Source organism: Piliocolobus tephrosceles, chromosome 16, assembly GCF_002776525.5.
Source record: "Piliocolobus tephrosceles isolate RC106 chromosome 16, ASM277652v3, whole genome shotgun sequence".
Lineage (NCBI taxonomy): Eukaryota > Metazoa > Chordata > Mammalia > Primates > Cercopithecidae > Piliocolobus > Piliocolobus tephrosceles.
This window is the reverse complement of record NC_045449.1, coordinates 57,807,092-57,828,761: the sequence shown is the minus strand read 5'-3', so window position 1 is coordinate 57,828,761 and position 21,670 is coordinate 57,807,092. Positions and strand designations below refer to the sequence as shown.

The 21,670-nt window shown below is 51.7% G+C and overlaps 2 protein-coding genes across 7 annotated transcripts in view; one reads left to right on the top strand and one right to left on the bottom strand.

Moving 5' to 3' along the window:
- ICAM2 (intercellular adhesion molecule 2) overlaps window positions 1–13,082 on the top strand; it is a 19,105-nt gene extending 6,023 nt beyond the window's left edge. For 2 of the 6 annotated variants that reach the window (XM_023212067.1, XM_023212066.2), the window contains exons 2-6: window positions 8,926–9,030; window positions 10,321–10,587; window positions 11,484–11,615; window positions 11,701–12,021; window positions 12,751–13,082. In XM_023212067.1, coding sequence (XP_023067835.1) covers window positions 8,970–9,030; window positions 10,321–10,587; window positions 11,484–11,615; window positions 11,701–12,021; window positions 12,751–12,929 — 960 coding nt within the window. In that variant the 5' untranslated portion in view covers window positions 8,926–8,969 and the 3' untranslated portion in view covers window positions 12,930–13,082. Of the gene's footprint in view, window positions 1–8,925; window positions 9,031–10,320; window positions 10,588–11,483; window positions 11,616–11,700; window positions 12,022–12,211; window positions 12,329–12,750 lie in introns of all 6 variants that reach the window. The other 4 variants (XM_023212071.1, XM_023212070.1, XM_023212069.1 and 1 more) reach the window with 3 other exon arrangements.
- On the bottom strand, window positions 11,380–16,893 carry PRR29 (proline rich 29). The gene is given in 7 exon segments (XM_023212072.2): window positions 11,380–13,932; window positions 14,127–14,197; window positions 14,349–14,490; window positions 14,493–14,577; window positions 16,169–16,275; window positions 16,465–16,540; window positions 16,834–16,893. Coding segments are annotated over 7 exon segments (570 nt in total). The 3' UTR covers window positions 11,380–13,903.
- Window positions 16,894–21,670: the final 4,777 nt, after the last annotated feature.

Here is a 21,670-nt window from a genome sequence, read left to right as displayed (position 1 = left end):
TCCTTCCTTCCTTCCTTCCTTCCTTCCTTCCTTCCTTCCTTCCTTCCCTCCCTCCTTCCTTCCTTCCTTTCTTTCTCTCTGTCTCTCCTTTCTTTCTCTCTTTCTGTCTCTCTCTCTCTCTCTCTTTCTTTCTTTCTTTCTAGATGTGATCTTACCATGTTGCCCAGGCCTGTCTCAAATTCCTGGGCAGGGGCAATCCTCCTGCCTTAGCCTCCCAAAGTGCTGGGATTACAGGCATGAGCCACTGCATTTGGCCCAGAGTTATTTTGTAATACAAGCATTCAAGGCTATAGATTTCCCTCCAAGCACAACTTTTGCAGCCTCGCAGAAATTTTAACATGGTATTTTCATTATCATTCAATTTAGGAATTTATAAATGTGTCATTATGATTTCTTCTTTGACCAATGCATTATTTAGAGTATGTTTTTAAACTGTCAAATATATAAGGATTTTAAAACTCATCTTCTTGAAGAATTTGTATTCTCTACTTTATAGATGCAGTTCAAGAATTTACAACACTGATTTTTTTTTGTCTGCATCTCGTAATTAAGAGACATATGTTAAAATTTCCTGTTGTGATTGTGGTTTTACCTCTTTATAGTTCTTTCAAGCTAGGTGCTTAGAAATTTAGAACTATTGTAGCTTCCTGGTACTCACTCTATCCCTAATATATGTTTTTGTCTTTAAATTCATCTTTGTCTGATATAAACATAGCTTCCCAAGCTTTCTTTTGATGTTTGCCTAGCATATCTTTTTCATCCTTTGACTTTCAACCAATTCCGTATCCTTATGCATGAGGTGTGTCTCTTGTAAACAACAAGCAGCATAGAGCTGAGCTTTGTGTTTTAGCATTATTTTTTTCTTTTTTGAGATAGGAACTCACCTTATCACCCAGGTTGGAGTGCAGTGGCACGATCTTGGCTCACTGCAACCTCCACCTCCTGGGTTCAAGCGATCCTCCCACCTCAGCCTCCCAAGTAGCAGAGACTACAGACACACATCACCACACGTGGTTAATTTTTGTATTTGTATTTGTATTTTTTTTATTTCTTGAGACAGAGTGAGACTCTGTTGCCCAGGCTGGAGTGCAGTGGTGCGATCTCAACTCACTGCAATCTCCGCCTCCCATGTTCAGGCAATTCTCATGCCTCAGCCTCCTGAGTAGCTGAGACCACAGGCACATGCCACCATGTCCAACTAATTTTTGTATTTTTAGTAGAGAGTGGTTTCACCATGTTGGCCACAATGGTCTCGAACACTTGACCCTCAGGTAATCCACTTGCCCCAGCCTCCCAAAGTGCTGGGATTACCGGCACAAGCCACCATACTCAGCTTTCTTCTTAATTTCTTTTAAGGGTTGTTTGGATGTTTTTATACATTTTTAAGCCTCTCCAGTGGTTTAGAATTTATATACTTTATCTGTACGGGTCTTCTTTGAAATTTTACATGCTCTTTTACTATTTGACAAAAATTATAGAGTCACTATTCAGCACATATGAGGGGATCGGTTTCAGAACCCTCCCAACAGATGCCAAAATTTGAGGATGCCCAAGTCCCTAATATAAAACTGCATAGTGTTTGCATATAACCTACACACATCCTCCTGTATACTTTAAACTACCTCTAGATTATTTAGAACACCTAAGACAGTGTTACACATCACTTCATTCACATGGATTCAACAGTACTTGGTGTGCAGCAAACCCAAGTTTTGCTTTTTGAGATGTTGTGTAAACTTTTTAATACTTTTTCTTTTTTTTTTTTGGCAGAGCCTTGCTCTGTAGCCCAGGCTGGAGTGCAATGGTGTGATCTCGGCTCACCGCAACCTCCGCCTCCCTGGTTCAAGTGATTCTCCTGCCTCAGCCTCCCAAGTAGCTGGACCTACAGGCATGTGCCACCACACCTGGCTAATTTTTGTATTTTTAGTAGAGACAGGGTTTCACCATGTTGGCCAGGCTGGTCTTGAACTCCTGACCTCAGGTGATCTGCCCGCCTCAGCCTCCCAAAGTGCTGGAATTACAGCCTGAACCAATGCGCCCGGCCAATATTTTTTATTCTTGGCTGGTTAAATTCATAGATGTGAAACCCATGGATACGGAGGGTGATGGTATATATCTATATATATATGGTGTTGTGACATATGCATACATTGTGAAATGGCTAAGTCGAGCTAATTAACATATGAATTCTTTCACGTAGTTACCACTGTGTGGTGAGAACACTTAAAAATCTACTCTCTTAACAATTTTCGGCCAGGCGCGGTGGCTCACACCTGTAATCCCAGCACTTTGGGCACTTTGGGAGGCCGAGGTGGGTGGATCACCTGAGGTCAAGAGTTCAAGACCAGCCTGGCCAAAATGGTGAAACCCCGTCTCTACTACAAATACAAAAAAAGAAAGAAAAAATTAGCCATATGCGGTGGTGCACGCCTGTAGTCCCAGCTACTCAGGAGGCAGAGGCTGGAGAATCGCTTGAACCTGGGAGGCAGAGGTTGCAGTGAGCCGAGATTGTGCCATTGCACTCCAGCCTGGGCAATAGAGCAAGAGTCCGTCTCAAATGTTGCCCAGGCTGGTTTTGAACTCCTGGGCTCAATCAATCCTCCTGCCTCAACCTCCCAAAGTGCTGGGATTACAAGTGTGAGCCACCATACCTGGCCAGTATTTGTCTTTCTATGCTTGTCTTATTTCACTTACCATACTGTCCTCCAGGTTTGTTCATGTTGTCAAAAATGACAGGATTTCCTTCTTTTTAAGGCTGAATAGTATTCCACTGTGTATATGTATCAGATTTTCTTTATCCCTTCATCCATTGTTGGGCACTTAGTTTGATTCTATATCTTGTCTATTGTGAATAATGCTGCAGTGAACATGGGAGTGCAGATATCTCTTTGACATGCTGGTTTCATTTCATTTGGATATATGCCCAGTAGTGGGATTGCTGGATCCTCTGTAGTTGTACTTTTAAGTTTTTGAGGAGCCTCCATTCTATTTTCCATAATAGCTGCACTAATTCATTCTTCCTAACTGCATGTAAGCATTCCTTTTTCTCTACATTCCCATGAACACGTTTCTCTTTTTAAAAAGTATATTTTTTTTCAACACAGGGTCTCCCTATGTTGCCCAGGCTGGTCTCAAACTCCTGGGTTCAAGGGATCCTCCTGCCTCAGCCTCACAAAGTATTAGGATTACAAATAGGAGCCATCATGCCCAGCTGTCAACAACACTTATCTCTTGTCTTTTTGAAAATAGCCATTCTAACAGGTGTGAAGTGATATCTTATTGTGGGTTTAATTTGCATTTCCTTGATAATTACTGATGGTGGGCACTTCTTAATATACCTCTTGGCCATTTGTATGTCTTCTTTTTTTGAGATGGAGTCTCGCTCTGTCACCCAGGCTGAAGTGCAGTGGCGTGATCAGCTCACCGCAACCTCCGCCTCCCAGGTTCAAGCGATTCTCCTGCCTCTGTCTCCAGAGTAGCTGGGACTACAGGTGCGCGCCACTACGCCCGGCTAACTTTTTGTATTTTTAGTAGAGACGGGGTTTCACCGTGTTAGCCAGGATGATCTCCATCTCCTGACTTCGTGATCCACCTGCCTTGGACTCTCAAAGTTCTGGGATTATGGGTGTAAGTCACCGTGCCTGGCCCATTTGTATGTCTTCTTTTGAGAAATGTCTACTCAGGTCCTTTGCCCATTTTCGTTTATTTTTTTCACCTTTCTCTTTATTCTGACAACATTATATGGCATTAAATAAAGTCCAAGAGACATTGGGCTGGTCTGTGCCCATTTTAAAATTGTGGGGTTTTCTTCTTGCTATTGAGTTGAGTTTCTTATATATTTTGGATATTAGCCCCTTATTGCATGTATGGTTTGCATATATTTTCTCCCATTCCTTATATAACTTAAAATGTGTCCTCCTCCTAAACATTCCAAGTTAGAATCTTAGAATGCTTTAACTCCAATCCTTCCTTATATATTCTTACCCAGTATTTTAGTTTTGAACTTCTAAAAACTTCTCAAAATAAACATTATAATTATTAATATTACCATTATTGTAAACAATATTTGTTTGGAGTTGTGTACTCATTTGCCATTTTATTTTCTTGCCCTTCTTTGCATAGCAAACTGTTCTGTAATCATTTTTTTCTTCTTGTTGAAGCACATTTTTAAATGTTCATTTAGGTATTTGGGGGGATAAATAAACCTTTTGTTTATCTGTTTTTGTTAACTGTGGTTCTTGAAAGATGGCTTTGCTAGGTACACAATTCTAAGTTAATAGTTTTGTTTTGCTTTTTTTTTTAAATTTCAAACAAGAGAGGCAAGTCATTGGATTAGGACCCAGTCACAGTTTAATCCTTCCAAAGCTCTATGGGAGAGCTTTGTGGCTCTCCGGGCGTCGTGGCGGGCACCTGTAGTCCCAGCTACTTGGGAGACTGAGGCAGAAGAATCGCTTGAACCTGGGAGGTGGAGGTTGTGGTGAGCCAAGATCGCGCCACAGCACTTTCTAAACTGAGACTGTAATCTCCCCTCCCCTCAAAAATTCTCTCATGTTTTCCAGAACTATCTTAACTCCTCCCGTTTTATAGCCCCCTTCCTTGAGAAACTTAGGGATCCAGAGAGCAAAACAGGAGACATTTCATGGTGAAAACAATTTTCCAGGAAGGACCCCAAGTTTCTTCTCTCTTCTACATCTACATCTACATGGTTAGTTTCCTCTTATTCCTGTGTTATAGGACCAACAGGTATGTATGCCCACTGCTGTGCAGCAACAGGCCAATTATACTGACACAGCAGGGTTTGCTGCAGAGAAAAAGGTTAATGATCCCAGGGTGCCAGGTGAGGAGATTGGGAAGACCATCAAATCCATCTCCCCAAAGAGTTCTGGGCTTGGATTTTAGAGGAGATTATAGAGGGCAAGAGGCTGGTAAACTGGGGTCAATGACTGGTCAAGGTAAGGGGATAAAATCATCTGAATATGGAAACTGCATTCTTTTGTGAGTCAGCTCCTCGTGGGGTCCTTCAGGCCAGCTGGCATCAATTGGGTCCCTCAGACTGGCTGGCATCAGTGGGGTCCTTCGGACCAGCTGGCATGAGTGCTTTCACTGGCATGCAGGCACTGAAAGAATATCTCAAAGAGAACAGTTAACATTTTATAATGTTCAAGCTGTTACCTTTAGAGCAGTTAAGGGAACTCTAATCTTGTGACAGAGTCTGCATAATTCTGGGGCAATAGGCACTGAGCAACTATGAGGAAGCAGGTCAGAGAGCATGCTGACCTAATGATTAACGTTGAGTGTGCTGCAAGCTCTTTTCCTGTTCTGTCCTGGACATTTTGTAGGGCAAGCCTCACAGTAACTCTCTGTATACAAGGACCCATGTCCAGTCCTGACTCCCACGGTCCAATTTGAAGGGTCAGAACTTTCCACTGTGTTCAGCCTGGAAAGCTCTTTCACTTCTGCAACACGAGTCCTGAGTGAACACAGAGTCATCGCCTGGCACCTAACCCAGCCCGCCACCCATCAGAGTCAACCCCTTATCCCCCACAACCAGCACTTTCCCTGTAACAACTCTAGATCACCTTCCATCTTGGGTTAAGGGCACCTCCTACACTGAGTTGATTTTCCTGCCTTTCAACTTCTTCAGTTGTGGGGCATGAACACGCACAGTTGCTGGCTCATGTGCGTCTAGTGTTAGGACTAGAAAGGGAAGGGTGTGTTCCTACCGGCTCTGGTTCAGAAAGTCCCAGGAAAATCTCTGCTCAGAGGTGGGCATATCACGAGGTCAGGAGTTCAAGACCAGCCTGGCCAGCACAGTGAAACCCTGTCTCTACTAAAAATACAAAAATTAGCTGGGCAGCCGGGCACAGTGGCTCAAGCCTGTAATCCCAGCACTTTGGGAGGCCGAGACGGGTGGATCACGAGGTCAGGAGATCAAGACCATCCTGGCTAACACAGTGAAACCCCGTCTCTACTAAAAAAATACAAAAAACTAGCCGGGCAAGGTGGTGGGCGCCTGTAGTCCCAGCTACTTGGGGGGCTGAGGCAGGAGAATGGCGTGAACCCGGGAGGCAGAGCTTGCAGTGAGCTGAGATCTGGCCACTGCACTCCAGCCTGGGCGACAGAGCGAGACTCCGTCTCAAAAAAAGAAAACCTCTGCTCAGGCCTAACTCAAAGTGCCCATCCTGGAGGAGTAAGGTACTATGATTGGCCTTATTTACATTATAAGGTCAGCCTTGTGGCCTTGGGGAGCAGAGACTTTAGCAGTAGCAGGAGGAAGAAGCTGGGCAAACAAAAACAATACATGCTTAGGACCTAAAAATAAAAACAGCCTTTGCCCAAGCTTGTTTAGGACAAACTCTCTCATTTATTCACTAATCCATGCATGCACGCATCCATCTACCAATTCAACAGTGATGAAGCACCTACTGTGTGCCAGGCAGTGTCCTACACTGGGTGGATGTAGCAGTGCATGGGATTCAGCTTCTGCCCTCATGGCTGATGGGCCAGTGAGGAGGCAGGGAGGTTGATGTGTTAACGGTTAGAAAGCAGTAAATATTTCAAACAAATAGATGGTCACATGCCCCGTGTGTCCCAGCCAAGCAAGGCCTGCCCAGGAAGGATGGGAGACATCACAGGAGGAGATGGGGGGTGGAACCTGGGACCTGTGCTTTCGGGGAGGATGTTGGACTGCAGAGGCCTTGCTTGAAGAGGGAATCAGGCTTGCCCTGCTGTGTGTGCTGGCGGGATTCCCAAGCACTGTCCCTTCCAGAAGCTGTTTGGAGCACTCCAGGTGTGGATCACCCCACCTTCCCCCAGTCCCTCACAGCGAGAAAGGCCCCAGAACCTTCTTTTGGCCTTCTGCTGTGTTGCTTTTCCCTCTTGAGGGTCTCCTGGGAATCTGGCTCCTAACAATCCTCTTCTTGCGCCTGCAAGGCTGGGTTTCAACAGTCATAGTGACTTCATTTTTTCTAGGTATGTGACCTTGAACAAGTCACTTAACCGTGCCGTGCCTCAGTCTTCCCATCTGGAAGATGGGGACAGTAACAGTACCTGCCTCACAGAGTTAGGGGATTAATTGGTTAATATTTATAGAATACTTGTGACAGTGCACGACTGAATGTTTACTATTATTATTATTATTGCCGGTAAGTAGCAAGTAAATGTTTACTATTATTATTATTGCTGTTGTTATTGTTATTATTATTCTGACTCAGTGGAGGACACAGAGTCTCCACTACAGCAATGTCCCCATCCCCACCCTTTTGTCCCAGTCCCTGGAACCACCTCCTCAGCCCCTGGCTTGGGTTTCAGAAGTGTTTCCTGCTCTCAGGACTTTGCTGGCCCCACATGAAATCAGATTCCTCCAGGCTGGGGGTGAAGCTCCACCCTGTTCTCCTTTTCTTTGCTGGCCCCAGGCCCCGCCCCTTCCTCCCTGCATCATTCCCAAGTCCAGCGACCGCGTCTGCGTCCAGGGACGTCCCTGGGTCCAGGCTAACAATGGCAGTGCTTGATGGTTGTGCACAGTAGTAACCGCCTTTGACCTCAGCAGCGAGGGAAGGCCAGGACCTCACCCTGCCCTCCCACCCCGGAATGGAGCTTGGCTGAAGCCCTGATGATTCTGGGGCACCCCTTTGGAAAGGCCCCATCGGGGGTTCCCCTGAGAAAGCGAGAAGACCTGTCCTTTCCCTGCCTGGTTGCGAAAGAGATCTTAGGCAGAACTGGGGATCAGACTGTGTGGCAATCCCCCGGGAAGTTCCTCTCTTCCACTGAAATCCCTCCCTTATGCCTGCTCACTGCTTCTGGGGATTCCTCCCTAGGAATAAACTGGAACACCTCAGGCCCCAATCCTCCCAGCCCAAGGCTCCCTCCTGGAGGGAGGGAAAGGGGAGGACATCAGGTAGGCCAGGAAATGGAGGCCATGGTTTGGGGGTGTGGCTGCCGCCAGACTGGACCTCATTCTCTGTCTGTGCCTGGATTGCTGGGGACTACTATGGGATGCATTTCCTGAGGCTCTGGGCCTCAAGTTGGCCCCGAATCAGCGGAGTCAAGATCAAGTCTATGTTGAAAACTGAGTGGGGGCCAGGCGTGGTGGCTCATGCCTGGAATCCTAGCACTTTGGGAGGTCGAGGCAGGCAGATCACCTGAGGTCAGGAGTTCAAGACCAACCTGGCCAACATGGTGAAACCCCATCTCTACTAAAAATACAAAATTAGCTGGACGTGGTGATGCGCTCCTGTAATGTCAGCTACTCTAGAGGCTGAGGCAGGAGAATTGCTTGAAACTGGGAGGTGCAGGTTGCAGTAAACCAAAAATCGTGCCACGGCACTACAGCCTGGGGGACAAGAGTGAGACCCCATCTCAAAAAAAAAAAAAAAGAAAGAAAAAAAAAGAAAAGAGAAAACTGAGTGGGATATTAAGGTTTATGCAGACTTGCACCAGGCATTTAGCAGGAGAAGCTCAAATTCCCGTCCAGGCTTCCTTAGAAAAGCCCAAGTCACTGTCCCCTTTTGCTATGGTGACTGCATTTCCTGGACAGGTCCTGCCTTTGGATGGTTGCCTCATAGGCGTGACTCCAACAATGCATCCCATGGGATTTGGGGTTCCCCAGATCTGGGGCTTGTAGGCCTGACTCCCCTGTGCACACATCTCACACACACACACGCATGCGTGCACCCATTGCCTGCCCTGCCCCTTGCACAGGGAGCCAGCAAGGAGGACTGGGTTATGCACTGCTTATCAGCGGCTTCCCAGCTTCCTCTGCCTGGATTCTTGGAGGCCTGGGGGCCTAGAACCAGCTGGTGCACGTGGCTTCCCAAAGATCTCTCAGATAATGAGAGGAAATGCAGTCATCAGTTTGCAGGAGGCTGGGGATTCTGGGCTGTGGTCAGACCTGCGCTCTGACCTGCGCCCTCCGTCTCCCTCCAGGCAGCCCTTGGCTGGTCCCTGCACGCCCGTGGACACCGCCGGAGATGTCCTCTTTTGGTTTCGGGACCCTGACCGTGGCCCTCTTTGCCCTGGTCTGCTGTTCAGGTAAGCTGGGTTTCTGGGGTTCCTGATTTGGCACATGCCAGCCGAGAGGGTGGGGGTGCCCCGTTCCCTGTGGCTTCAGGTGGAAGAGAAGGCCCAAAAGTTACTAAGGTTGTTGGGTTTGTTTTGTTTTAAGACAGGGTCTCGCTCTATCACCCAGGCTGGAGTACAGTGGCATGATCACGGCCCACTGCACCTTCCTGGGCTCAGGTGATCCTTCCACCTCAGCCTCCTGAGTAGCTGGGATCACAGGTGAGAGCCACCATGCCCAGCTAATTTTTGTATTTTTTTGTAGAGATGGTGGGGGCTGGTCTCGAACTCCTGGACTCAAGTGATCCACCCACCTTGGTCTCCCAAAGTGCTGGGATTACAGGCATGAGCCACCATGCCCAGCCTACTGAGACTTTTTAAATTTTTTAATTTTTATTATAGAAAGGTTCCTGCTCTGTTGCCCAGGCTGGAGTGCAGGAAGTGATCATAGCTCACTGCAGCCTCCAACTCCTGGGCTCAACAATCCTCCTGCCCCAGCCTTTGTACTGCTGGCCCCCTTCCCCTGGATCACTGCCCCTGCATGCCTTTGCCCAGGAGTCACCGTCTGGGTGAGGCCTTCGTGGAGCACAATATTTAAAGTGGCCTCACCCTTAAAATGGCCTCACCCCCACTTTCTCGCGTTTTCCTTTCTCGGCACTTTCCCGCCATCTGACCGGCTGGGTGCTCTGCCTGTCACTGTTTACTGGAGCTCCGCCAGGGCAGTGTTTGGTCTACTTTGATCACTGCTGTATCCCCAGAGCCTGCTGCTTTGGACATAGCAGGTGTTCAAAAAGTGTTTGTGGAAGAAAGGAAAGGAGGGAGGGCCACAGAGGGCCCTCTGTGGGAGGGCTTCGTGGGGGAGGGGACATTCGAGCTGACCTTAAAGAGTGAGTGGGATCCCGCTCCATGGAGATGGAGCACAGCCTGAGGAAGACTACTGTGGAGCTGATGGGCAGATGGGCTGGAGGAAGGAGAGCTAGAGGCAGGGAGTCAGCTGGAGGGCTGGAGGAAGGAGAGTCAGAGGCAGGGGGAGTCAGCTGGGAGGCTGGAGGAAGGAGAGCCAGAGGTGGGGAGTCAGCTGGGGGGTGGCCTGCTGGTCTAGCCGGGGCCATGACACCTAACAAGAGGAAAGTAGCAGCAGGGCCCCCAATGACCTTTCCTCTTCAGCCCCTGACCCAGGAGCCAGACTGCCTCAATGGACAGCTCCACTGGAGGGTGGGGGGCGGGGGGTGACACCACTGCCCAGTGTTTCTGGTCTTGCAGGATCTGATGAGAAGGCATTCGAGGTACATATGAGGCCAGAGAAGCTGATAGTAGAGCCCAAGGAGTCCCTCAAGGTCAACTGCAGCACCACCTGTAACCAGCCTGAAGTGGGTGGCCTGGAGACCTCTCTAAATAAGATTCTGCTGGCCGAACAGGCTCAGTGGAAGCATTACTTGATCTCAAACATCTCCCATGACACGGTCCTCTGGTGCCACTTCACCTGCTCTGGGAAGCAGGAGTCAATGAGTTCCAACGTCAGCGTGTACCGTGAGTGGCTGTGCGGCGGGGCCCTCCTCTCCCCTGGGGCAGAGCCTGTGTCTACTGAATGCACACAGAGCCCCTCTGTGCCTGCTCCTGGGCACTGTCATTGTGGGCCCTGCCTCCCTGAGCTCCTGGGGTAACAAGGGGCAGGACCAGGCCTGCTGGCATTTCAGACACAGACAACCCACGTTTTGAGTCTTGCTTAGGGGAGGACAATCTAACCAAGGGTTAGCCATATCCAGAAGTCATTCCCAACATAGCTGAGTCACCAGCGCACCCCATGTCCTATACCAAGTAGTGGGGTCACCACCCGGGGAGCTGGGCCCGTCCACCTCATGACAAGAAGGTTGAGGTGTTGCCCAGGGCTTTTATCTTCCCCTCAGGGCCCACGGCAAATGTGTGGCCATCACACTCCACCTGCACATGAGCCACGGAAACCTTCCAGATGGGCCAGGATAGGACGTCTTGGTGCTAAGGGTATCACCTGGGTCCATTCCATCACCAGCTTCAGTGGATCAATGAATAGAAAAACGTCTTAAATCCAACATATTTTCCCGGGGTGGGAGGTGGGGTGGGTGGAGGTGAAGTATTCTAGTTCAAAAGAGAATCCAGGGCACCCCCTCAGGTGGTTGACACACGTGGGGAATCGTGCTGGCCATGGCCCTGACCCTGGAGAACCTGGGCAGGTCTGGCTCTGGCCCCCGCCTCCTAAGTGAGGAGCTTCACAGCTCAGTTCCCCGAGTGCCCAGTCCAGTGAGCACGCCCACCTAAGTCTCTCTCAATGTAATCACCCGACTGTTTAATTTTTGAAATTTGTATTTCATTTCTGAAGGAGAGGAGACAGACCCAAACTTTTCTATCTTTCCAGTTGGCTGTACAATTTCTGAACCTTGTCCTTGTAGATGCCTGGCCACCGGAACTCAACATGTCTGTAAAACTACCATGCAGTCCAGCCTCCATCCTCAACCACCGCCCTCTTCCTCTCTGCACTGGAGCTGGCCAGGCCGCCTCCTCCCCGACCGTGGAACACCATGGTGACAGGAGATGGCCCTGGCCAGGGGGAGGCTGCTGGGGCTGCACCCCCATCCTGACCAGACCTCCCTCCTTTGTCCCCCGCAGAGCCTCCAAAGCAGGTCTTCCTCACACTGCAGCCCACTTGGGTGGCCGTGGGCAAGTCCTTCACCATCGAGTGCAGGGTGCCCGCCGTGGAGCCCCTGGACCGCCTCACCCTCTTCCTACTCCGTGGCAATGAGACTCTGCACAGTCAGACCTTCGGGAAGGCAGCCCCTGCCCTGCAGGAGGCCACAGCCACATTCAGCAGCACGGCTCACAGAGAGGACGGTCACCACAACTTCTCCTGCCTGGCTGAGCTGAACTTGACGTCTCGCGGTGGCGACGTCTTTCAAAAACACTCAGCCCCGAAGATGCTGGAGATCTATGGTGAGGGGGGCTCCACGGATGGAGTTGGGAGTGAGAAGCCACTTTCAGCCCCTTGGGGGAAGAAAAATCTCAAGCCCCACTTGGGAAACAAACACCCAGGCGCCCACCCTTCACCCTGAGACTTCCCCCTTACTCTCCCTCTTCCCTGAAGTGCTTTCCGCGTCCCCAGCTTGAACCTCAACTGTTCCAGGGGTTGGGAGAGGTCAACTAGTTCCTCGGCCACCATCAAGTCCCATGACCTTGACTGCGCTCCCTGGCCTTGGCCGCCCTCCACAATGAGAAGCTTGGCCTGATCGCCTCCCCTGAGGTACCCAGAGCTCTGCTGCTCAGTGACTCTGGGCGGCCGGCACATTCCCTGTCCTCAGGGAGCTTGGCATGAAGTTCACTCAGCTGTGCCCAAGAAGGGGTTTGGCTGGGACCATGCCCCCCTCCAGGCCATGGTGTCCAGCAGCTACACACTGGTCCCAGGGCTGCTGACAAGGGACATCTGCCCTCACAGCCTCACAGAAATTCAGCTGGTGGCCTGAGTCCTGGGCCACCTTTTTTCCAGATAATAATTTTTAATTTAGACACCATTCACCACACATGTCTGCAACCTGGGGTGACTGCAGGATGGATGAGTGGGCGGCGGGGGCTGGGGGGCTGGGTTGGGGGTGGACTTCCACTTCCTTTTAGTTCCTGGTAACTGGGATCACAGGACGTCTAAGACCCTTGCCCCTCCCTGTCCAGAGCCCGTGCCGGACAGCCAGATGGTCATCATCGTCATAGTGGTGTCAGTGTTGCTGTTCCTGTTCGTGACATCTGTCCTGCTCTGCTTCATCTTCAGCCAGCACTGGCGCCAGCGGCGGACGGGCACCTACGGGGTGCGAGCGGCTTGGAGGAGGCTACCCCAGGCCTTCCGGCCATAGCACACATAAGTGGCACGGCCACCGCCATGGTGGTCACTGGAACTCAGTGTGACTCCTCAAGGTTGAGGTCCAGCCCTGGCCGAAGGACTGTGACAGGCAGCAGAGACGCGGGACATTGCCTTTTCTAGCCCGAATACAAACACCTGGACTTAGCCCTGTGCCCATAGTGTCTCCTCCTGGGATAACAACGGCCACGGAGGGGAGCCACCACGGGGGACCCCTCTCCCCAGATGCCTCCCTTCCCATCCTCTCCTTCACAGGGGCCTCCCAGTCCAGGCGCCAGGCCCCCATCTGGCCTGAGTAGCTCATTCCTACTGAGGGAGGGTGGGGGAAACACACCCTGGCCCAGGACACAGTGTTCCCACCTGGCCCCAGGAGACCTCAGGCCACTCCGGGTCACAGCAGGACAAAGCTCTGACCTCTCCTTTCTGCCAACAGAGCTGCTTCCTGGGACGACGGGTGGGGGTCCCAGGGAACTGACTCTGCTCGGGGGCGCTGCCCAGCAAGGCCTCTCCCCCACCACTCTGGGCCCCTGCAGCCACCTCAAAGCGGCCTTCAAAGCTGTGGAAAGCAGAAGGAACCCCCACTCCCCTCTTGCTCCATTATTAGGCTGGAAGGAGACCTCATCATCCCAGAGAGAGGGGTGAGGCAGACAGGCTGGGGGCTCTGTTCCCAGGCCTCCCCCTGCTCCAGGCAGGAAGCAGTGGGGCAGAGGCGGGCTGACATGGCTTCAAGGGCCTGGGTGGTGCTCTAAGGAGCGCTTGCACCACGGCACAGATCTGGCCCATCCAGGGATCATTGGGGTGGGGCAGGGACTGATTTTCCCAGGAGAAGAGGGCCTGGCTGAGGTTGAGGGAGTGAGAAGGACCGCCAGCCATGGGCACAGAGGAGCCGACAAGAGAGGTGCAGGAGGGGGCTCCGGGGCTGTATCCCGAGCACAAAGCTGGTACAGGTCCCAGGGCCAGCGTCTGTCCTCATAGGAGGCTCTCGGCATCATAGTAGTCTGGGGAAACAAGAACCTCATCTTGACTCCCTCCTGCCTCAGTGGACCCCAAAGAGGAAAAGGGAGGGGGACAGGCCAGTTGCCTGCAGCAGTGATGGTTGGAAACCCCCAAACCCCACCAGAGTGCACAGGGCCCTCCTGGACTCCTGATTCACTCCCAGGCCTGGGCCCCGCTGCCCACCACCCAGCCCTACCTGAAGCCGGGGGTACACTGGTGCCCACAGTCCCTGTGGCACTGGGGGGTGGGGGTGGCGGCACAGCTCTCCTGAGATGGAGGAGCGAAAAAGACCCCATCAGAGGTCCGGGGTGGCCTCTGGGGTTTCACCCACAAGTTATCTCCACCAACCACCCGTCCCTGCACAGCTCTTCCAGCCCAGCCCCAGAGCAGAACCCTGGCAGCACCCAGCCTCACTTACACCTCCCTTTCCCTGGAGGCAGGAGGACAGTGCTGAATCCTGGGCACATCCCGCAAGTGGGGCTGACAGGCGGGAGCGGGGAAGAAGGGGGCCGGCCAGGGCAGCAGGGCACCCGGGGAGGGCATCAAATAGGGCAAGTGGGGTGGTGAAGCACCAAAGGCCCTATCTCCTGCACATCCATCTCCTCCTCCTCCTCCTCAGGCTCTTCCTGTGGAACCTCCAGGTAGACCTGGGGATTGTGCAAAACAGGGAGGGGAAATGAGAATCCACGATCAGGCTTTCCCCACCCCTACTCCTCCATTTCCCTAAGCTATTTCCTCCAGATAGGCTTTGTAAGAATGGCTTGTGTAGGCCAGGCGCGGTGGCTTGCGCCTGTAATCCCAGCACTTGGGAAGGCCAAGGTGGGCAGATAACAAGGTCGGGAGATTAAGACCATCCTGGCTAATACGATGAAACCCCATCTCTACTAAAAACACAAAAAAGTAGCCGGGTGTGGTGGCGGGCGCCTCTGGTCCCAGCTAATCGGGAGGCTGAGGCAGGAGAATCACTTGAACCCAGGAGGTGGAAGTTGCAGTGAGCCGAGTTCGCGCCACTGCACTCTAGCCTAGGTGACAGAGTGAGACTCCATCTCAAAAAAATAAACAAAAAAAGAAAAGAATGGCTTGTGTTTATTGAGCATTTACTACATGCGGACAAGGCATTGTGGAAACATTTACTCCTGTAGCTCAAGGAGGTTGAGCAACTTGGCCACCCAGCTGTTTCCAGGTGTGAACCCAGAGCTGGGTCCAAGAGTCCACTGAGCTGTCCCCAGCCTCAGCCCCAGTGAGGCTGGACCCACTGATGTACCATCACTGAGGACCCAGGGGTGAGGGGTGTCAGTAGCTCCTTAGGGTCTCCCTCTGTCTGGATTCCTTGAACCCCTCTCTGACTCCTCCGAGTTGACCAGCATTCTCTCTCCACCCAGTCCCTGCTTCTCCTGACCTCAGGATGCCCACTATTGGCTAAGGCTCAGCCTTAGAGCTATATGCACATACACGCTTGCACACACACCCACTTGCACACGCGCACACAATTGCACACACGTGCATGCACATGTGTGCACACACACGGACACTCTCACACACATGCATGCACACAGGCTTGCACACATGCACACATGCATGCACACAGACACCCACTTGCAAACACATGCACACATACACACATATGCACACACACACTGCCGCACATGGTTTCCCCCATTCTGTCTCCTGACTCTGCCCCTGCCAGCCTGGATGGGGGACACAACCTTTGCCTCCTCCAAGGGTCAAAATCCTACCTGGCTTTCAAGGGCTGGTTCTAAGGTCCCCATCCCCCAACTCTGTGTGCACTTGTGCTTTGTACCTCTCCATGTGCCATCACAGCCAACCTGGCCTTGTATCCCTAACCATTTATTTATTCATTCAGTTGTTCAACAAATATCAGCTGAGCCCCTACACAGTGTCAGGCACCAGGCCAGATGCTCATGATGCATGGGGCAGGGTTACCATGGTGCCTGCCTTCCTGGAGCCTGAAGTCCAGTGAGGGAGGCACTGCAGGGAAACATCCTTGAAAACAAGACCTGGGTGGTCTGGACTTTGCGGGGGGTCTCTTCCTCCCACCACCCACCTTTCATGGAGGCTGAAACAGGGCCTGATACATAACAGATGCCAACAGTCCCAGCCAGAGACAGGCTGGCTTCCTGCTCCTCTGTCTCCCAGTTCTTCACCACCCCCCCAACAGGAGCCCCAGGTGAATCCGCATTCCTGGACCCACAGGTGAGCGACCCCACCCACACACACCTGAGGGCAGGGTGAGGCCGGCCTGGGCTGCAGTGCTCCAGCCACCAGGCGACTCAGCAGCAGCTGGTGCATCTGCGCGTTCTGCAGCATCATTAGTTCCAGCAGGTCTAGGAAGAGGGGTTCAGCAAGCCCACGCCTGGACTCCGGGTCCCCCTCCCCCTGACACCCCTGTCCTCAGGGGAGGGGGAAGAGTGGGTGGGCGGGATGTGCTGAGGGAATCCCAGAGGATGTGCGAGGCAGAAGGGGGTGAGTGGTGGTGATGGTGGTAATGGGGTGGGGGGACCCTGGAGTCTCACCTTCCTTCAGGGGGCCTGGCTGCGGGGGCGCAGGTGGGACGGACCACCAGAGGGGCTGCAGAACGGTGACCCAGGGCTGGGGGTGTGCGCGGAGTCAGTCACGTGGGGTGGGGGAATGGATGGGGACACGTCGCGACCCCAAACCCCTCCCGGCCAGTGGACTCCCTAACCCCGCAGGGGCCAGGTTCTCCCCTCCCTGCCCCGCGGCCTCCCTGCTCCCTGCCACGCCTCTTCCTCTCGGTTTGGGGTTGTCTTTCCTCGCCTCCCCATACCCGCTCACCCACCCCAGGGTCTAGCCCCTCCAAGGACCCCACCCACTCTGCCGTCCCCCAAGTTATGGCAGGATCTGCTCCCGGGCTCAGCCCTCACCGTCGGAACTGCGCTCTGCGGTGGGGAGCGACCCCAGCTCCCGCCCTCCCCAGAGGCCATGGCTGGCGCCGGTTGCCTTGGCGACGCCGAGGACGCCAAGTTCTCCTCCCACGCATGCGCGGAGCCCGCTCGTGCTCCTGGGTCCTCCCCCTCCCTGCTCCCTCCTCCCTCCTCCTCCGCGGACTGGGGTCCCCAGGAGCCCTCCCCTGCCACCAGGAGGCCGGTCTCCTCCCTGGCATGTCCACCTCCCGCCTCGCTGCTCGGGGCTCCCCTCCCCGCCCCTTGCTCGTCCCTAGAACTGGGCCTGGGTTAGTGCGGGGAAGGGGGGTGTGTTTGTTGAATGAACAAGCCAGTGGTTGGGGAGGCTTGGTTTCGGGGTCCCAGAGCCCAGTTGACTCATCTGAAAAGTTCAGGAGAAACAGAGACTTTTGTAGGAGCAGGCTGGGGGCCTGGGCAGGCGAGTGAGGAGGGCAGAGGGTCTGTTCCCTGTCACTCTGACAGAGAGAGGGCCTTCCTGCCAGCGAAGAGTGGTTTCTGGAGCAGACCAAGGAAGGAAACACTGCCCGAATTCACGGAAGAGGCTGGGAACTCTGGCTGGAAACACGTGGCCGTCTTCTCGCCTCTCTCCTTGTGGCTGTTTGCCCCGTTTCCTGGCCAAGGTGAGCCACTGTTCCTCAGACAAGGAAAATCGTGGTGACTTCAGCACCTGCGTCCCCAGTACTGCCTCCCATACTGGAAAAGTTACCAAAGCGCGCATTCTTCTGACAGGAAGTTAGCAAGGTCTTCCTTGCTTAAGAACAGGTGAAGGGGGAGATCTGTTTCTGCAGCTGTGACCATCCTAAGATAGGCACCCGGCAGCAGACAAGGAAAATCCAGACAGGAAGCTGGGCTTAGCACCCAGAGTAGCCCTTCCCCCACTCTCCATGTCAACTCCCCTTCCTGCCAGTCCTGGAGTAAGAACCAGAAAGACCATTCCTGCCTCCTCCTTTGCTCCATAGTCCCTGTCTCTAGGGGAACGGGCCTGTGGGCATTGCTTTATGGGTCTTATGGCTTCAGTAGCCATCAACAAGCTGAAATCCAGGCACTGGGGTCACAGCCCCCCAGTGACTAGAACACAGAGGTGCCTCTCTCCATCTCCACTCTCATTCCATGTAGAAAGAGAACCAACCATTTTGCTCATCGTCAGCAAACCTTGACCAAGGAAGTGTCTGCATGTGCAATGTGCCATCTGAACCCTGGAGGCATAAGCAGTATGGTCACTGGTCCCAGCATTGTTGGGAAGTGAAAATGTATCCATGAAAAGAGAGCAGAAAGATAAGACTACGCCCCAGGGATAATGAAAAAGAGAGGACTTGACCGCTGAGGGATGCAGTTCCAAGGAAGGCAGTCCTTGATGGGGCCAAGCAGAATGGAAAGACGGGTGCTATCAGGCTGGGGACAGAGCCCAAGCCAAGACCCAGGTGTATGAATGGACAGGACCTGAGATGACGCCGTGGGTCAAACTGTCTGACTGTGGAAGAGGAGCTGGGCAGAGAGCAGAGGTCCGGGGACAGGTCAGACTTGAATGCCAAGGTTTGAAATTTAGGCTTGGCCCTGTGGGTAATGGAGAGATATTGGTGGGTTTCAAGCAAGAGGGAGATACCGAGTGATGTGGCCAGTCCTGTTTCAGGAAGATTCTTCTTGTCTACCTTTGTTTATGTCAACCACATTTAGAAATAACAAATGTCTGATAGGGGGTCAGGTGCGGTGGCTTGTGCCTATAGTCCCAGCTACTCAGGAGGCTGAGGCAGGAGAATCGCTCGAGCCGAGGGATTCAAGGATGCTGTGAGCTGTGGTCACGTCACTGCACTCCAGCCTGGGCAACAGGGTGAGACCAGTTTCTAAAACAAATAAACGGACAAACAAATGTGTCATGGCAATGCATCCTCCCAATAAAATACTATTCAGCCATGGATAATGTGGGAATAGAATATTTCTGTTGATGTGGAAAGTTGTCCAAGAGAGTTCAGTCAAAAATATCAGTAAGCATAGTAAGATCTTATTTTTGTTTTAAAAATCATATGCATAAGGCTGGGCACGGTGGCTCACACCTGTAATCCCAGCAGTTTGGGAGGCCAAGGCAGGCGGATCACTTGAGGTCAGGAGTTTGAGACCAGCCTGGCCAACATGTTGAAACCCTGTCTCTACTAAAAGTACAAATATTAGCCAGGCATGGTGGCAGGTGCCTGCAATCCCAGATACCCAGGAGGCTGAGGCACGAGAATCGCTTGAACCTGGGAGGTGGAGGTTGCAGTGAGCTGAGATCATGCCACTGCACTTTGGCCTGGGCTACAGAGACTCCATCTAAAAAAAAAAAAAAAATTCATATGCATATACGTGTGTATGTATATATGCATGTGTGTGTGAACACACACACACACACAGATCCAGCTGTGGAACAGCTGTCAGAGCTGGCCTGTACCCCCAGCCTCCCCCAGAGTCTTCTGCAGAGGGTTCCTGCACTCACCTACAGCCCCTCCACCTGAGGACACGTGGCCACAGGTGAGACAGGCCAGACGGTGGCCCAGGAGCAGCCCACAAGCAATAATGGATGCGAGCTGATAGCTAAACTCGCAGCCTCCTGGCCTCAGTGCGGCAACTCTGAGGTGTCTCCCACACAGCCTCTCAGTGATGCCCGTGGGCTTCTGCCCAGGTGGCCCCCAATGACCCGCTCAGAAATGCACGCTTTACTGCCTTTTCTCCTCTCCCTGTCCCTTCTCCACTCTCTCGTAGTGCTCACTGGGATCTCCTTCCAAAGAAACAACTGTTCCCCAAGCCTTGTGTCAGGGTCTGCTTTTGGGGGATCCGAGCGAAGACATCAGCCTCCTACTCACTGCACATCTGCCCCCAGGCTACTGAAAACTCCTGGAAAATGGACTTAAGTAGCTCTATGGTACATTTGCTTTCGGAGATGTGAAATACTAAAATAGACATTGAAGAAAATGAGTTTGGGTGTACAATGGTCAATAGGTTCAACCCAGGCAAGGCTGGAGGCAGGGGGCCCAGCAAAGAAGCTGCCACCCTTGTCCCTCTAAGGAAGCCTGCAGCAGGCTAGAGGTGGCTGTAGAAAACAGTCAGGAGCAGGTGATCATTCCAATGCCTCAGAAGTAAAAGTGCATGTTGACTACTTGTATTTTGAAAAACAAGGCTGAGATCAAAACTCTCTGGCTTGTAGTATTGAGTTCGATTTCTTTGTCAAAAGAAACGGAAGCATTTGCCATGAAGAAAGGAAAGCCACACACTTATCTGCCTGAGCTATTTTGCTCATAGAAGGTCTCCCATCAGTGCAGCAGAATAGGAGGTGACTTACTTTCCTGCTATTTGCCTTGCCTACTATTATTTTCTGTGAGACGCTGAACACTCCACCTATTTCCTTTTTATTTTCTTTTCAATAGGAACTCTTGTTGGCCTCTTTGGATTTTTTTTCAGTGACCCAAGATAATATGTACTATAAGTCCTCCCCATTACCTTGGTAAATCTATTTCTGGGAATAAGCTAAACATAGGAAAAGATTTATACTCAAACACGTTCATCATAGTGTTATTTTTAAAGGTTAAAAATTGAACATTTGTCAGGACATGGTGGCTCACGCCTGTAATTCCAGCACTTTGGGAGGCCAAGGCACGTGGGTCATTTGAGGTCAGGAGTTTGAGACCAGTTTAGCCAACATCATGAAACCCTGTCTCTACTAAAAACACAAAAATTAGCCAGGCATGGTGGCAGGCACTTGTAATCACAGCTACTAGGGAGATTAAGGCAGGAGAATTGCTTGAACCCGGGAGGTGGAGGTTGCACTGAGCTGAGATAATGCCATTGCACTGGGTGACAGAGTGAGACTGTCTCAAAAAAAAAAAAAGAAAAAAGAAAAAATTTAACATTACCCAATGTCTAATAATAGGGGGATGGTTGAGTGAATTAAGGCAGTTCACTCAAAAGAAAATTGTGCCATTATTAGAAACCATGGAATTGTGAAAATAAGCTACCTCCTCTTTCCCTCAGATGGAAATGGAGAGAAAAGGACCCTTTCTAAGAATTCAAGTGGAAATTTCAAAGCTATTTTTGGTACAGTTGAGGAAGCATTGTTCAGAGAGTGACCCCAGCAAATCATCCCTTTCCTCGGGTGCAGTTCCTAAAGAGATACAAATTGGAAGGAACTGCAATATGAAAGTTGAAGGAAAGGAGCTAAGTATTGCTCTGCAGAATTATATTATTGAGTGGATATGCGGGAGAGAGGGAATCTCGAAAATTCAACAGTGAAGAAACCTTAATTTTCTGCCTAGAGGCTCTGGCTGCACTGTTTCTGCAAATTATGGTTATTCTGGTAAGATACTCAGGTGTGCTTTTGTCCAACAGACACCTGCAGGTACTCTGAGGACTTGTAAGTGAGCACATTGCACAGGTGGGATGCCCCGTGTTGGGGACCGGGCTTCGAGATCCCACTCCATTGGAACTGCACTGAGGGGTGGAGTTCCAGAGCCTCCCCTCCTGGCCCCCTGGAGTCAGGGTGCCACCACCCATGGGGGAGCAACCTGATGCAGCTCCTGGGAAATCACCCCAATCCAACCACTCAGGGAGGAAGCTGAGTGAGCAGGCCGGGGGTGGGGGTGGAGTGGGGCGTGACCAGGGCAATTCCTGTGGGTCAGGTTCTGAGATGTGGTTCTGTTTCGCAGAATTATTTTGTTTGTGGGTAACTGAAAATTTAAACTAGGTTAAAGGAAAAGGGTGGGCTTTTTTGGCTCATGTGACAGGACAGTAGTGGAGTTGTTCTATAGTTTAACTGTTTCAGAGACTCAGTGTC